Source organism: Mauremys mutica, chromosome 22 (genome assembly GCF_020497125.1).
Source record: "Mauremys mutica isolate MM-2020 ecotype Southern chromosome 22, ASM2049712v1, whole genome shotgun sequence".
NCBI lineage: Eukaryota > Metazoa > Chordata > Testudines > Geoemydidae > Mauremys > Mauremys mutica.
In genome coordinates this window covers 16,911,663-16,929,983 of record NC_059093.1, presented here as the reverse complement: position 1 = coordinate 16,929,983, position 18,321 = coordinate 16,911,663, and the positions used below count along the sequence as shown (strand labels likewise).

Genomic DNA, 18,321 nt, shown 5'->3' with positions numbered 1-18,321 from the left:
CTAGAATTCTATTTCACTCTCAAGAGGTATAGAAAAGCGTGCTAATCTCCAGGAGATGAGCCCTAGGATCATCCTTAGCTACTTCCTATTTTAGGTAATAAGAAGAACGTTGGGGGTGAGAAAGATGAAAGGGTGATTCCTTCAATATGATTTAAGGATGCTGCAAGACTGATTCTATCTTAAGTTATGCAGTGCCCAGAAAGAATTGCTACAAAAGAAAAAGTGGAATGCGATGAAATACAGAGGCACAGCAGTAGCCAGCTACATACTGATGGGAGGGTGAGGGAGGACATTTTAGTATGCTCACCCCTTCCAGCTAACTTTTTGTTTAGTTACTACCATGAACGAGGAAAGGAGATGCATCCTACCGTGGCCCGCGATTCATCCAGTACTAGGATGTGCATGGCATTTTTGCAGACAAACAAGATTACTAGTTTTGTCCCGAGGAGTTTACAATCCAAAATAGATTAACACAATAAAGGAGGACAAAGGATCTGGCGAGAGGATAATGAGTCATAAGGGATATAGGCAGGGAGAGATCATGATATAATTATTAAGTGCATATCTTAATTCTTTGATGATGTAAAATTAATTTTAAAATACATCAGCCCTGGTTTAGGTTGAAAGAGCATGAGGGAACCTAGGGTCAAGAGCTACTATACAACAAAAACAGAAATGGTCTTCAACATAAAACTTGCAAATAAAAAACAATTCAGTTCCTTCCTCTATTTCTTACCAAGTATAGTTACTGTGTAATTGATATATTTCACTACTCCAGACTCATTTGCCACCACACAGGAGTAGTTTCCAGCATCCAATGTATCAAGTCTGTCAGTCACAAGATGCGAGTGCAGTAGTCTCCACCTGCTTCCAGTCAGCGCATCCTGACCATCCTTAAACCAGTGGACATGAGATGCAGGCAACCCACTAACAACACACTCTAGAGTTAGGGGACTGTGCTGAGGTACCGCCAAAGCCTGAGAAACGGTGGGGTGAAGAATGCGAAAGCCTTCTGCAGAAGTGCCTGGAAGTAGAGTAAAGGGTGGCACAAAAGATAAAACTCCTTAACGATCCAATTTTTAAATTGGATTATTGAATACTGTTTCCTCTAGTGGCTCCCTCTCCTTTCTATCAAAGCCCTGAGGTTCTGCGTTTTACCAAATTTACTCACTCACATTGCGGACAAATTTTCCTTATGGCTGAGTACAGCGTGATGGGGCTCTCTTGCACTGGCACCCCCTCAAAATCAATTGGAGTGGTGGTTATTGGACATGGGGCATTCCCCTTCCAGCAGCTAAGTGCAGAGTCTTTTTGGCATTTGAGCCTACATCTAAATAAAATAAAATATAATATCTGGAGATATATCTACCTCCTAGAACTGGAAGGGACCCTGAAAGGTCATCGAGTCCAGCCCCCTGCCTTCACTAGCAGGTCCAAGTACTGATTTTGCCCCAGATCCCCAAGTGGCCCCCTCAAGGATTGAACTCACAACCTTGGGTTTAGCAGGCCAATGCTCAAACCACTGAGCTCTCTCTCCCCACCATGCTGCTACTATAAACGCTGCGTTTTACTCTTGAGGAGTTCATTACCCCTCCATCAACGTTCTCATCACTCCCGTTTATGCTAATAAGAGAACGAACCATAAGTAGCAATAAATTACTCCTTTTGCAAAAAGAACAGAAAGGGAGCATTTTACCACAGATCATGTACTTGATAACTCATGTTAGAAGGGAGCATGAAATTGATAATATAGGTGACTATTTCTATACAATGGAATTATCATATACCGTACTGATGAAATACATTAAACACATGCAGACAGGAAAGACTTTGCAGACCCAGAGATTTTTAGACTACTAAATATTCATGCTAGGAATCTTTTTAGGTTGATTTTTTCCTAAAGTCACAAAATTGTAGTCAGTTACATCAGATGAAAAATATGCTGCAGACGTTTGCTAGCTAGATTACATATAGTAGAGGACCAGAGTTTCACCCATCAGAATCGTAAGACAAAGATCTAGCAGAGTTTATTAAAAATACTAATTTAAGGTGGATCAATTTAGTTTGAAGCTTTTATCCTTTAAAGCCACCCTCGTAGATATACTAAATACTCACGGCTGACTATGAGCTTATGTCCAGTGGGTTCTAATTTGAGATCATGAGTGAGTGGGTTGTATGCTGCACATTTATAGGAGCCTTTATCCTCCAAAGAGACATTCAAAATCTGCAGATTTCCAGATGGAAGAATTAGGTAGTTATCTGAGGAAGGGAAAAAGGCTCGTTTAAAATAAAAGTTTAAAAGAAACCGTTTTAAAAATTTCTTTAGTCAATTTCTCTAGCACCCTGTTTTATTAAATACATTGCTGTGAACTAATAACTCTGCCGACAAAAATTCATTCCTGTAATGGATGTCTTTACTAAGATAGATGTATCTAAAATGAATTGCATAATGAGTTTTCAACTTTTTAGGATATCACTCAGTTCTGATTCCAACCAGTATTTTTGCGGCAGGTTCTTTATATTAGTTATTAGTGTCACAAAATCTCTCACCTGTTGATTGTTCCAGCCATTTTCCCCGTACTCGAAAGCGAACTTGTGCTTTAGGGTGACTTTCTGGTAGCTTACAGCCAATGAAGGCAGCACTTCCTTCTTCTGCTGTAACTATGTGTTTCACTGAAGTATCAAAATCATCAAGATCTGGAAGATAGTTTACAAAGGCGAGTGGGATTGTAGATTTCAGAGGAGGTGGGGTTAAAGAGTAATTACTGATTACAAATACAGCAGGTTTTGAGCCAAATGAATATTGTTTTTGACAGCTTCTCTGAACTCCTCTGTAAAGAAGTGTGACATTTCATGTGCGGCTGTCAAGCGATTAAAAAAAATTAATCACGATTAATCACACTGTTAAAGAATAACAGAATATCATTTATTTAAATGGTTTTGGACGTTTTCTACATTTTCAAATATATTGATTTCAATTACCACACAGAATACATGTATAATGCTCACTCTATATTATTTTTATTGCAAATATTTGCACAGTAAAAAATGAAAGAAAGAGTAAAAAGAACAGGAGCACTTGTGGCACCTTAGAGACTAACAAATGTATTTGAGCATAAGCTTTCGTGGGCTACGGCCCACTTCATCGGATGCATGCAGTGCAAAATACAGTAGGAAGATTTTATTTACTTACACACACACACACACACACACACACACACACACACACAGAGAACATGAAACAATGGGTGTTACCATACACACTATAAGGAGAGTGATCAGTTAAGGTGAGCTATCAGCAGGACAGAAAAAGAACTCTTTGTAGTGGTAATGAGAATGGCCCATTTCCAGCAACTGACAAGGAGATGTAAGGAACTGTAGGGGAGGTGGGGGGATAAGCATGGGGAAATAGTGGATGGGCCATTACTCAAAGGCTTTGGGTTTGGCCCCCCCGACCCAGGGTGACAGAACACGGGTGGGCTCAGTCTTTGGTCCCCCTCCCCGGTGTCATGTAGTTATTTTTGTTGTCAGAAGGGAGTTACAGTGCAATGAAGTTTGAGAACCGCTGATGTAGCACACTCTCTTTATCCTGAAAGTTGAACTTACCAATGTAGAATTATGTACAAAAAAAGTACTGCACTCAAAAATAAAACAATGTAAAACTTTAGAGCCTACAAGGCCACCCAGTCCTACTGCTTGTTCAGCCAATCGCTCAGACAAACAAGTTTGTTTACATTTGCAGGAGATAATGCTGCCCGCGTCTCATTTACAATGTCACCTGAAAGTGAGAACGCACTGTTGTAGCCGGTGTCACAAGATATTTATGTGCCAGATGCACTAAAGATTCATATGTCCCTTCATGCTTCAAGCCCCATTCCAGAGGACATGCACCCATGCTGATGACAGGTTCTGCTCGATAACGATCCAAAGCAGTGCAGACCAATGCATATTCATTTTCATCATCTGAGTTAGATGCCACCAGCAGAAGGTTGATTTTCTTTTTTGGTGGTTCGGTTCTGTAGTTTCCACATAGGAGTGTTGCTCTTTTAAGACTTCTGAAAGCAAGCTCCACATTTCATCCCTCTCAGATTTTGGAAGGCACTTTAGGTTCTTAAACCTTGGGCTGAGTGCTGTAGCTATCTTTAGAAATCTCACATTTGACAAAATGCAAAGAATATACAAATCTGCAGAGAAAGTGTTCTTAAAAGGAACAACATGTGCTGGGTCAAACTCCAAGATTGCTCTAACATGAAACATACGGCAGAAAGCAGGTAAAACACAGAGCAGGAGACATACAATTCTCTCCCAAGGAGTTCAATCACAAATTTAATTAACTTTTTTTTTTTTTTAAACGAGTGTCATCAGCATGGAAGCATGTCCTCTGGAATCGTGGCCGAAGCACGAAGGGGCATACGAATGTTTAGCATATCTGGCACATAAATACCTTGCAATGCCAGCTACAAAAGTGCCATGTGAACGCCTGTTCTCACTTTCAGAAGACATTGTAAATAAGAAGCGGGCAGCATTACGTCCTATAAATGTAAACAAACTTGCTTGTCTTAGCGATTGGCTGAACAAGAAGAAGGACTGAGGAGACTTATAGGCTCGAAATGTTTTGTTTTTTGAGTGCAGTTATGCAACAAAACAAAAATCTACATTTGTAAATTGCACTTTCACAATAAAGAGATTGCACTTCAGTACTTGCATGAGGTGAATTGAAAAATATTTCTTTTCTTTATCATTTTTACAATGCAAATATTTGTAATCAATAATTATAATATAAAGTGAGCACTGTACACTGTTGTAATTGAAATCAATCTGAAAATGTAGAAAAGCATCAAAATATATTTAATTTCAGTTGATATTCTATTGTTTAACAGTGCAATTAATCGTGATTAATTTTTTTTGAGTTAATCATGTGAATTAATTGCGATTAATCGACAGCCCTAACAATGTTGTTCTCGATACCAGACCTAGGATATAGATATCTGAACTTCTGTTGCATGAAGAGACAAGGGTTTTCACTTCAAGGATGGAAAAAACTGAAAATGTAGCCCTCTTGTAAGTTCCACAGACCTACTTCATGAAAAATAAGGGAACAGAGAGGCTCTCAACCCAGGAACTAAGTGTGTCAATTACTAGTTCTGAACTTAATGCAGGAGGAAATTTATAGTACATGGACCACAAGTACTTTAAGCTCTATGCATGCAAAAAGGAGTTAATTACTCTGGGAGAAACATAACCAGACAATGAATACATCACCGAGGAATGCAGCATCTGCCATTCACTGCCTGTACAATATGAGTCAAATATAAAACCTCAACCTACAAGTTATAGCATCTCCCAACTTTGTTTTTAATGCTGCTAAAAACCCAGAAACAGCTTGTCTTAGGCCTGGTCTACACCTAAAGAGTAGGTCAAACTAGCTATTGCTTATGGGGTGTGAAAAATTCACATCCTAAGTAGTCTTAACTAAGTCTCTTAAGTACCTGTGTAGGCACCTCTAGGTTGGCAGAAGAATTCTTCTCTTGACCTACCTACCACCTCTCGAGGGTGTGGATTTACTATAGCAATGGCAAAATGCCTTCTGTTGCTGTAGCAAGTGCCTACACCACAGTGGCAGCTGTATGGCTTGTAATGTAGCCATACCCTAAGTCCCTCATGTAGTGCAGTACAGTATGCAAGTTGCTCTTTTCCTGCTGCCTTCCATGTTCAAAGCTTACAGCCTGTAAAGTTTGTCTATGCTGATTAGCCTTAGAGGTCTCTTGAGGGGGTTTTGCTATGGGTCAGCACTTTACCAAAACACTTCGTCTTCTCAATTATGAGAAACTCTCCTCTCACAGGGATTCTGGACATGCTCCATAGATGGGGCATCCTTAAGAAGAAGTTACTCAAATCTTGGCTGACAAAGGCGCAATTCAGACATAACCATACTCCGAGGAAACTGTCCTCAACGGTACATAATCTTTTTTCTTATGAACTTGGCCCATGAGCCCTCTGCTGCTTCATGTTTCTTTTTTTAATTATCAGGCAATTTACAGATCAACAACCAAGGCAAAGATTGATTAGATGACGGAACATAAGAGGAGAGAGGAAAAACAGCCAAGAAAAAAGGAATTTAAAGACAGATGATTTTGACCAAACTAAATTGATAAAAAATGGAAAGGACATTTTTGAAAAAAAAAATTATGAATTATTCTTTTGTCTTCCCCTCCCTCCTAGTTTCCCAATCAGTTCTAGTGTCCAAGTACTTGAGAAAAGAAATCCCATTTAATACAGCAAAAGGAATTCGCAGAACTGACACAAACCACATTTGGGAACTTCACTTGCATTTACTACTAGCAGTTGCTGTGTGTAAGGCAGATATTGCTGTGAATTGTTAAAAATAAAGAGATGGCAAAGGGCTTTTTGTTAGCGCTTTATGTAACACAGGCCTCAATGCAGAAAATTCGAAAGCAAGAAATGCAGCCAGGAGCGTATGGTTTTGTAATGACACAGCAGATCAACAAGAGAGTTTACACTAGAAAATTCTTTTGCCTGGAGGAGAAGTTTGTGGGATCCTTGTATTTTAAAAGCTGTAACTAGAAACATTATTTCTAGGTCTCAGTGTGGCTACATATAGTAGGAACCACTATCAGTGTGAGTTAGAGTATCTGGTCATTCCTTATCCGGTGCACAGCTCACGGAAAGAAGATTCACAAGATATTGACTCTGCTTTACTGAGGGTGACAGGAAAAATAGGCAAAAGGATTTTTGCTTCTGGAAATTAAGATGATAGTTGCAGAAAGCAATCTATGAGCATGTTTCCTTTTCCCTCTAAGCACATAATCAGATTTTGTATGTGTGTTTTCAAATACTTTCAGAAATGGAACACTTATTTCTCATTAACGCTGTGGTTTTAAATTCATCCTCAGAATGTAACTTTGGAAGGTTTGCATTTAATAAAATCAAAGAGTTTGGGAGGAAGGAAATGGTCAGCATGTGGACAAAAGCCCTTGTATGGTTCCAGGGACATATGGGGCATTAGTCGCATTAGGAAGGGTATGGGGGCTTTTTTGAGAGTAGGGAAAAGAGGGAGCCAGAGAGTTACTGATGTCCCTGCCAAGAGTGTGACTGTTTTCAGGAAATCACTCAGGGCATGTGGATTTTGGGTATTTTTCTCCAACATTCTGGCTATCAACCCCCTCTGGCCAGAGCCAGCTCCAGGGTTTTTGCCGCCCCAAGCAGCGGAAAAAAAAGAAGCCGCGATCATGATCGGCGGCACTTTGGCGGCAGCTACACCACACCGCTTTCTTCTTCAGCGGCAGGTCCTTCCCTCCGAGAGGGACCTGTCGCAGAAGAGCCCGACGTGTCACCCGAAGCACCTGCTTGCTGAGCGGGTGCCTGGAGTCGGCCCTGGATCTGGCTAGCAGCTACAGTTCTGTTTAATGCTAACTATTGTGGATCTGTCATTTTTGTTCTTAAAGTGTTACAAACAGGACCCTCATTGTTGTGAGAGGCACTTCATAAGTTATTAGCCTAACTGATATCATTTTGGCACATCTGTTACCTTCTTCTGCCTTTTCTCTCTTCAACACTACTACGTCTGTGGACACTGACTTGTGGCACAGGGAGTTTGTGTTTGCTAACTGGAAGCTTTACTGGCAAAGAGGAGACAGGGAGCGCACACTCTTCCTGGAAAGATGGTATCCTTTGCTGCTTCCCATTAGAAAAGCCTGCAAAGCAAGGTGTGGTCTCTTGGCCAGAAAGAGGCCTTAGATAACTCGATCCCTCTCTATCTGACGTAGCCATAGCATTATTCCCAACACCCTCAATGCTCTGTTAACAACGCCATCTTTAATTTCTACCTCTTCAGAATGCTGCTGCTAAAGTCATCTTCTTGGCACATCACTCTGACCACATCAACCCCACCTTGGAGTCTCTCAGCTAATTTCCACTTCACCTCTGGAGCAAATACAAGCTTCATCTTTGCTTACAAGGCCATTCATGAGTTAGCCCCATGCTTGGTGGCTGATTACTAACCTAACACATTGACCTCCACCATTCCCAGCCTTTACCACCCACACCAGTCAGCTTCTCCTTTAAACAACTCCATGCTTCCTCCCATGATGCTCCTCACACATAGGGAAAGCACTTGGATAAAATCTGAACAGCCATGAACCTTATCTTCCTTCAGATCCCACTTAAGACTCCCCTCTGACATGATGCCTACAGAGCCCAGCCTGCTGATCATGGTTACATGCTACTAGTCCTCTTCCCCTTCTTTCCTTTGCCTCCCTGTCTCATCCCCTCCCAATTAAAAACCTCCACAAACTACACTGCACATAAACCAACAAAGTAGTGTCAATTCTTCACTATATTTTTTGCTTCTAAGTTGTATCCTCTGCTGATGTGTGTTTAACCCGTGAGATCTTCAAAGGCAGACACTGTCTGTGCAGTGCCCAGGGGCCCAATCCCTTTGGGACTACCATAATATAAATATGTAATACTACTACTAGCCCACCCATTAATTGCGTCCCACAAGCATATGTCCCTTCTTCATGCCATGTGAAGAGTCATAGGCCATTGGGATATGCAGCCTTCTATGCATGGAATGGTCTTCAAACTACTACACTCTCCTTGTTTCAATCTAATTTTTGTAACGCATTTCACCACAGTAAAAAGTATTTCATTTCCTTCTGAAAACTCAGTGATACCTTAAACAAGAGTAATTCATATTCACCACCACCCCTATTTTTATAGGAATTAAAAACTACATTGGATCACCAAAATGTGCTCATACCCAGCCTGAGAAATCACATGATTTTATCGCTAAAACCTGTCTCGCCCCACTTTGTTTGCTATCCTCACTTATTACAATTTGAACTAGCAGCTGAAAGCTCGTGCTGGCGTATAGGTGTAATGCGTAAAGTCATGTGTGTAAAAAAAACTGAAAATGGCTGCCAACTTACAAATCAGATGGTAACAGATCACGTATCCCAGTGATGACTGAGGCTGGTGATTTTCTAAACAAAAAGAGCTCTCAAAATTCTAGACTTCATAGTGACATTTAAAAGTTATTGTGTATGCTGACTGTGGTGTTGTGTAGGTGGTTGTGTTGATTTGTGTCTGGGTGGGCTGGGAGATTTGTGCAGGTAACGAATGAGGGCTGTGTGCTGCCATGAGGGGTTGTGTGTGTGTGGGGGGGGTTATTGTTCATGCCAGTAGCGTTGCTGTGTGGATTAGAGTGGCCGGCAGTTGGCACAAGTTATTCCCTCATCTATGCAGTCTCCCACATACAACCAATGAAACTGTTGCATGCCAATTAGCTGTAGAGCAAGGGTGGCAATGAATATCATAGTGGTCTAGGATTCGTCTCCTGGCATAGATACATGCTTTACTGTAGCTGTACACCGCACAGATGCAATTTGTAAAGTCAAAATGGCTGAGAACTTAAAATTGGACAACAGATGAGAAAACCCAGCGATGCTTCAATCTTGTGATACTCTGAACAAAAAGAGCCCTCAACCACGCTTGTAGCTGCATCCATTGCTTCAGACCGACTCAGACATTTTAGGTTTTAGAGTGACATCCCTGTAATCTTATTACATCATCAATTTTAAATTATACACAAGATCTTTGGGGCAGAGGCCATCTTTCTACATCTCTGAAGCACAAATGGGTGTTATGTTAAATATATATGGAGTGGTTTTAAAAAGCACTATTTTCCCAATAAAGTTCTAGTGTGCTTTTCTTTAAAAATGCAAAATATTTTCAAAAAAGTTGCACTCTAAATTTTCCTGAAAGTCTACATGTGTCAGGTTTTTCTCCATCCCTACAATGGAAGAAACAACATTTCATGCAACTAGTTGATGGCTACTAAGTTTTGCCATGGAGTTAGGAATAAAAGTAGAAAATAACTTACAGCCTATGGATACTACAGCAGGCCTGCTCACAATTGCACCAACACTGTAATTGGCAATGCACTGATAGTGACCAGAATTTAAGGGGCTGAGAGAGAAGATTGTCAAAGATCCTGGCTGCACCTCCACTTGCTCCACCCTGCTGTCCAACCTCTGTCCGTTAAACATCCAAGAAATGCGAGCTGTGGAGGGTTCAGCAGAGCAATGAAGCTTTACAGGCACACCAGGCTTCTGGATAGTAGTCAGGGGCTCAGAAATAAAACGAGGAATCAAATCTAAAAGGAAAGAAAAACATTAAATGGCTGAACAACACTTAGCAGTACGACATTTGAATACTCTCTGAAATCTTTCTGTCTAGATCAGTTATATTTTGACTTGTATGGAAGAATGGACCAGATTTATTTATTACTGTGCAAATATAAGAAGTATTTCCCTGCAATTGTTCTCCAAAAACGTAGCTTGGCAAATTATCACCTCTAGAGTCTCGGGCCACTGTACACAGATGTGGCAAAAATTCTCCTACATCAAAGTCCTGGGTGATAGGTCCTAGCAGAGGGTGGACAGTTTTTTTCACAGGAGTACAAGTACTGGCAAAATAATAAAAAGCAGGACAATGCAACATTAAACCATTTACAGAACCTCCCAATTCTTTGAGGAGACAGTGTGTCAGTGGTAATCTGTCAAAACGGAGATCTTTGGAGAACAGGCAATAGTCTCTTTTCAAAATATATTCATCTTGACAGATTCCCAACACTAGAGACTAACATGCCACTGGGAGGTCATTATGACAAAAGCAAATAGCCAGCAACAATGAACTAATTGAACCCATCTTAATATTCATGAAGGAATAAGATATATCCAAAATTATATGTAATATATGCCATCATATGCCAGCAATGCCCCTCTGCTATGTACATCGGCCAAACTGGACAGTCTCTAAGGAAAAGGATAAATGGACACAAATCAGACATTAGGAATGGCAATATACAAAAACCTGTAGGAGAACACTTCAACCTCCCTGGCCACACAATAGCAGATCTTAAGGTGGCCATCCTGCAGCAAAAAAACTTTAGGACCAGACTTCAAAGAGAAACTGCTGAGCTCCAGTTCATCTGCAAATTTGACACCATCAGCTCAGGATTAAACAAAGACTGTGAATGGCTTGCCAATTACCGAACCAGTTTCTCCTCCCTTGGTTTTCACACCTCAACTGCTAGAACAGGGCCTCATCCTCCCTGATTGATCTAACCTGGTTATCTCTAGCTTGCTTATATATACACACACACCTGCCCCTGGAAATTTCCACTACTTGCATCCGAAGAAGTGGGTATTCACCCACGAAAGCTCATGCTGCAAAACGTGTTAGTCTATAAGGTGCCACAGGATTCTTTGCTGCTTTTATCCAAAATTATGTAAGTGAGAAAAGAGTCTTCTCCAAAATAAGATTACCAGGCACAGAAGAGTTTGGGTGTCCAAAGACCAGGAAGATTTTGTCACAATGAGACTAAATCTAAACTTAGTGGTCTTACGAGGACACCCTCACCTGGTAAGCATATGCACAGAAGACCACATGGCTTCTTTGCAAATCTTCTGACGGGACACAGAATGGTAATTTGAAGATGTAGCTAATTTGCCCTATGTAAAATGTACTTTGACATGAGTTTCAAAGTTCTAGACCTACTATGCTGTCAAAGTAGCTTCAATCAGCCTGGAATTTAGGCATGTTTATCTACGAGACTGCAGAATTTATTACATTAGGATGAAATAAAATGTTAACGTCTACCTAAGTTATATGCAGTGTCAGTCCCAAGATATAAGAGAGACATGGTGGGTGAGGTAACATCTTTTATTGGACCAACTTCTGCTGGTGAAAAACACGCTTTTGAGCCACAGAGAACTCTCCTTCAGGTCACCTTGTCTTTCTAAAGTTTACCTGAGATTTTCATGTGCTTCATATAGTTGGACTTCACCAGGTATAAAAGTAGAGCCTGATGAAGATGGAACTGCATCACCACATTTGTAAGGCTGTGAGGATGGAACTGCATCGTGAAGCTGTCTGCATCAGCTCACCATTCACATTTGAAAAAATATCTTCACCGTTGTAAGGGCTAAAAACTTTATTTGGTAAATGACAACTTGAGTTCTGCACAACTTGGGTTACGCAAGTCCTCCGCCAGGGCAAATTTCATGCTCCTCAGACATCAGGGTTTTTCCAGCCCTACCCACTGAAACATTGCGGAAAGCAGTTGGAAACAATTTCCAAATTTGTGCCCGTTCCTGCTAACAACAGAAACTGGTGCACAGAGGCAGCAAACAAAAGGCAATCCTGGCGACTTCTGTTATGTTAGAAACAGAAGGGAGGGGAAAAAAAATCAGTTTGCCAAACAGAAAAAAACGGTAGTGGAAAAGCAGTTTCTAGTTTGTGAATATGTTGTAAACACCGAAATATAAAAAAAAACAACTAGATAGTGTGTGTTTCACAGTGACCTGTGAAGTTTCCTGTGAATGGTTCTGCTCAATTAATATTTTCTTCTAAAAATCAATTCACTCTTCCACTCGTTCCACAGATCAATTTCAGATGAAAGATTGTTTAATGATTTTTAACTGAGCCATAAAAAAACATGCACAAACAGAAAATTCAAGTGTGGTTCTACTCAGAAAAATCAACTCCATAAATATGGAATCCTGGGGTTACTTAAAGATGCCAGAACTATTTTTTTCAGCTTTGATACTTTTTCTGGATGCTGGCACTACAAACATGAACTGAGACCTCAGAGAAAAGCAGTGGTCTGCCTAGTTTGTAGATCAGCATCAGTAAAACTAGTGGCATTAGTTACATCTTTGTCACTCCACTGTCTTCAAATTATGCCCTCGGCTATAACTGTGAAGCCACATTGTTTTCAGTCAAGTATCAGACGGGTAGCCGTGTTAGTCTGGATCTGTAAAAGCAGCAAAGAGTCTTGTGGCACCTTATAGACTAATAGACGTTTTGGAGCATGAGCTTTCGTGGGCGAATACCCACTTCGTCGGACGCATGTTTTCAGTGTGGATGCACAGGGTATACCTGGGGCAGAAAGTGACCCTGAACCTGGAATTTACTTAACGAGTTTTAGAATGGTTGAAGAACAAGATTCATCTCACTCTCCTGCATTGCCTACGGAGGGCTAACACTAGCAAAAGCTTGTGGCTAAATTAAGACAAGCTGACAGCACAGAAGGAGCAGTTCGGTTATTAAAACCATGCCATTTTTACATAAGAGCTTTTCAGACTACAGCCAGGCTTCAATTTGCTAGAGATTCAACTTCTACCTATGTCTTTTTGCATACTTTAAACCATCCCTAAAACAGCACTTTCCACGAGCAAGAGGTAAGACCTGAACTGTACACACAGTGCCATGACAGTTTAGTTCAATTTTTGGGCACCTGTAATCCTTAGTCATTTTGAAAATACAGGCTTCTAATACCCAAGCAAATTACCTAGGTCAAGATGAAGCCTTACCTGAACTTGTAGCAGAGAAGAGAACTGTAGCAGTGATGAAGAGCAGTGCCTGTAAGGGTCTGGGATCCGGATGCATAGCGCCAGATTACAGAAATTGAAAGCAGAGTTCCACGCTAAGATAAGGTACTGAGAAAACTATAAACAAGAAAAAAAATCTACAGTAAATTTCAGATACTCTTTCCTGCTTTGCATACTGTTGACAGAAACACAGTCTGACATTTGATTCAAGGAAATTCAAACCTTTAAGAACTAGAGATTCTCCATATCTAAAAGTGACACTGCTCTCTTGGCCAACACACCAGAGACTGAACCATAGACCTTCAGAGCTAAAAACATGAGTTGCTAATTGGCCAAGGCTATGTAGCTGTGGTCTGTGGGTTACATAAGCATATGACATACTTCCAGATGAAGCAGAGACAAATCAGAAGTTTGTAGAGGTTTTAAAAATTGTATCTGTCAAAGATTGAGAAATTATAGATCCAGAGGGGGAAAAAAATCATTTTTCCTTGTATTGATATATCCATCAGCCAGCATTGTTATTTTATCACAGATCTGTGAGAGAACATATGAATTCTGACATACTAGGATACTCAATACAGATACAAAATATGTATTATGCTAGAAATCCAATCTGGATTTGACTTTAATGGGATTCTGCACAGGCATAAAAAGGTCTCCCCTGGGTGGAGCAACTTGCAGATTATGGGCCTGTTTATCTAGCACCAGTCATTATTTACCCACTAACCTCAATTTTACATTCACTGATTTAAACTTCAAAGTACTCAGATTCTGGAATTTCAGATTTTCCAAATTTATCAAGGAGAGTCCTAATTTACCAAATATGGTGTGTCCCTTTGTGCTCTGTAAAACTCCATTTCAAATAAACAGTGTGGGGGGGGGGGGTTGTTTAATATTTCAGACTGACACTGAAGGGATTTAAAAAAAAATAATGGTTAGCTCTTATCTCAAAGTGCTTTTAGCAGAATTTTATTAAAAAATCAGAATTGACCATCTTAAAATTTTTCCTTCCAACCCAGAATGTCAAAACCAAAGCTCATTATTGAAGCCTTTACCTTGGAAAGAAGAGGTACTCTCAAAGCAACCAATATCCTTCACAAAGCAGAAACCTTCTCCAGAAATCCCTCATTCCAAAATAAATTTAAGGTTCAACTCCGGTGTCTCCCTATATATTTTAGACTAGAGTTTAGGCCAGAGGTCCCCAAAGTGTGGGGCACGGCATGGAGGACCGTCTGGGGAGTGCAGCAGGGCCCAGTCCATCCCACACTTGGGGATGGGGAGGGAGCACCCAGCTCTGCTCTGCTCCCACCCCAGCCGCATCCCTGGCTTCTGTCCCCAGCCTTGGCCACCGGCAAGGCCAGAAGTGGAGCCGTGCATGGCCGTGATCCTGGCTGCCTGTGGCCCCACTCACCGCTGTCCATGTCCTCCCCCACCCACAAGCTGCAGTCCCGCTCTTGGCCTTGGAGGGGGGGGCGCGAGAGGCAAAGACCCTCAAAAGTTTGGGGATTGCTGGTTTCGGCTATTTTCAATATAAAACTTTCCATGACAAGGAAGTATATGACATGTACCGTTTACAGAGTGTCTTGACAATTTAGCTAAAATACTTTACATTTCCCACCGTAAGCTTGCTAATCAGGTTACTTGGCAATGATCTTCAGAGTGCATGCCCCAAAAGACTGAAATCTGGTCAGCAAAATATTGTTTGTAAAAAACCTGATCAAGAATCGCCGGGAATGTGACCCAAAATTGGCTATGTTTGGCATAGTAGGTCTTATTATGTAACTCAGCCATTGTTCATAACAGAGAAATAAACTTAGCCAACCTACTGAAATACACAAGTGGTTTTCATTTTTTTTTATTGCTGCACTGGATCATCATGCAGAGTATGCATAGGCTGGCTTTTATAAAAGTCAAATCGCAATTTAAATATTTAATTGTCAAAAGTGACCAATCTCTACCTCAAATTATTTTCTTCATCAGACATGCGGTCCTCTTCTATCCTCTCATCCCTCAAATCATAGATTACAGGACATTAATTACACAGGCTTATAAGCTACATCTTTTGTATTTCTCCAGACCGATAATTGTGCATTCAGTTACACTATGCATGCGGAACCAGATTAAAAAACCCCTCTTTTCCAATAATTTTAAAACACACACACACACACTGCAATTTAATTCCACAGAAGGACTTTAAATACTGTCACTAAATATTGAAGAAGCTCACAATAGAACCATAACCAGAAAAGTTGTACAGAAAGCCAAATGATTTATCCATAAAACAGTCCATACCAGATCTCAGTTTTGCATTTCATATTATCCACCACACCATGAAACAATCAACCTATCCTGTCAGCTGTTACATACACCGAAATCTCAGCTCTTAAATTTCCGACATTTGTGTCCCTCCAAATTAGTGGAGATAAGATCATGTTCCTCTCCAAAATCCCTAATATCTGCATATGGCATTTACATAAATTCAAAAAAAGCAGAAATACATCTGTAGACATTCATCTAAATGCCTCCCGTGATATTTAAATACACTACTACACAGTTACCACATTTATTAACGTAGGCTATACAAGTAGCTGTTGATAACATTCACTGCATTCTTTAAATGCTTCATGTGTCAGCAATTTTTATGAAAACGTACATCTGATGTACAGGTTGGATCCTGGGCTCTGCTGGTCTAACGTACACCGCTCAGAATTCAAACCTCTAAGAACTAGTGGCAAAACGATGAGGGCCAAAATGTGGTACAGGATACAAATGTTTCAATTTGAAAAATGGAAAGCAGTACGTAACTTTCACATTCTCAAAGCTTGAAGGTCAGTGTAGCAAGACAAAAAAGGTATTCGATCTTAATAGGAGTAGAAACACTTCATGTTTCCTAGATGCTATTTACTTATTGCTGTTTTTCCATGCATATCACACTTAAATTTAAAAAAATGGTTCAAGGGGATCCTACTGAATTAGTTAGACAATGCACCAAATTAAGGTTTGATAGGCCTGCAAGACCATTCTACATGCCTCACTCTTAAAGAGTCCAACAATTGCTAATTCCTTTAGCGAGCACTCAAGGATATTTTTGGTAACACAGATGGCAGAAAAAGCTAGCTGTGTAGAAAGTGCTTGGTTTATTTGAATAGTCACTTGGTTCAAGGGCAGGAGAGCTACCCCACTAGCGAGCACACAGGACAAAGTAAACATTCAGAGAACTTGTTAACATGAACCACTTTTCCGAAAAGGGTGGGGGGTGGTGTTTCTTTTTGCCAAATCTTTCCTCAACTATTTATTTATAAAAAGCAATGAAACGTAAATTCTAGGTCAACTTTAACCCCAGTGCATGAGGCTACTGGGTTACACTGCAGCTGTCTTTAACCAAGGCAAAAGCTCATTATCTTCAACTAAACCTTATCTTATGAAATCTCTCTTTTATCCAGTCTCTGATTTCCTTCTGTTTATCTTTTTTACATGTTCCTTATTGCCAGTGTCAACAGCTATTCTGCTCTTTTGATCTCTTAGTAGGCTTGAATGACAGTGCGGCCAATTACAGTGTATTATGTACACAGAAAAAACGGCACAAGAATTCATGCATGTGCCTAAGTAGCCTCTGACTGGAAAACCACCACAAGTGTGATAGAAAAAGCTTTAATGAATCTAAAGTAATCAGTTGTAAAAGCAATATTAGTGTTTAGGCACTTGTTTCAAATTCAATTTTAAGCAAAGACATTGATGTTGCAAAAACTGGTATCTAAATATTGGCAGCCGCTCAGCTCTTTTGTCATTTTTATACTTGGTTACCCAAAGAGCACCCAAGTAAGCGGAACATTTAAGTTGAACAGAAAAAAAAAGAGAATAAAGTCTAGAGAATAAAGGCCACAGTGCCATGTATTAAAGCTTTCCTTTTACTGTACTTATGTCTCGTAAATATCAACAAAGAAAAATTTTATAATGTATTAGGTTAATTACTTTCTAGCTGATGACTGATCGATGGCCTACATCAGTGGTTCTCAACCAGGGCTCTGGGGCCTCCTGGGGGTCTGCGAGCAGGTTTCAGGGGGGCCACCAAGCAGGGCCAGTGTTAGACTTGCTGGAGCCCAGGGTAGAAAGCCGAAGCCCCATTGCATGGGGCTGAAGCCCAGGGCCCTGAGCCTTGCCACCTGGGGCTAAAGGCGGAGCCTGAGCAGCTTAGTTTCCCAGGGCCCCCTGTGGCATGCGGCCCCACATATTTTCCCTGCTTGCTACCCTCTAACACCGGCCCTGGCTTTTATATGCAGAAAATTAGTTGTTGTGGCACAAGTGGGCCATAGAGTTTTTATAGCCGGGGTGGGGGGGTGGGGGTGGGAGGGGAATTCAGAAAGAAAAAGGTTGAGAACCCCTGGCCTACATGAAATGGTCAGTGTCATAATTCAGGCCACGCAAGCACACCCACTTTCCGACTTCCCACTCCCCAGACTGTTACCTCTCTTAGGTGGAGACCCACGCTCCACTGCCTTCTGACCAGGCTGTTCCCAGGTTGCACAGTTCCCTGCCTTCTATGTTATGCCCAACAGAGTCAGAGTGCCCAAACACACCTGCTTGCTTTCTCAACAGGGATGGTTACCGTGTGATTGCTCCCAGTTATAGATACCACAAAGCTCTTTCTAGGCAAGCCTCTTTTATCCTTAAGGAATAGCACTAGAAACATTAAAAACAAGAAAGGAACATACACACATGCTAATGATGATGGGCGATCACTCATTACCGAGTATGACCATCTTTCATGGGAGTTATGGGTCCTCAGGTGGCTAATAAGGCCAATCCTTGAACCACAAGTTGCAATGAGGGAACATGTTTTCAGGCTCAGCCGGTCTCTGTTGACCATGACTGGGAGCCAGTCTCTCCTTCCTCCCATGCCTCT

The 18,321-nt window shown here is 40.9% G+C and overlaps 1 protein-coding gene across 2 annotated transcripts in view; it reads right to left on the bottom strand.

The window, feature by feature from the left end:
• Positions 1-18,321, bottom strand: part of CDON (cell adhesion associated, oncogene regulated) — a 93,393-nt gene that overhangs the window by 45,307 nt on the left and 29,765 nt on the right. For both annotated transcript variants that reach the window (XM_044997127.1, XM_044997129.1), the window contains exons 2-6: positions 13,401-13,535; positions 9,905-10,177; positions 2,551-2,697; positions 2,116-2,259; positions 737-1,024 (exon numbers count right to left, since the gene is read on the bottom strand). In XM_044997127.1, coding sequence (XP_044853062.1) covers positions 737-1,024; positions 2,116-2,259; positions 2,551-2,697; positions 9,905-10,177; positions 13,401-13,476 — 928 coding nt within the window. In that variant the 5' untranslated portion in view covers positions 13,477-13,535. The remainder of the gene's footprint in view (positions 1-736; positions 1,025-2,115; positions 2,260-2,550; positions 2,698-9,904; positions 10,178-13,400; positions 13,536-18,321) is intronic.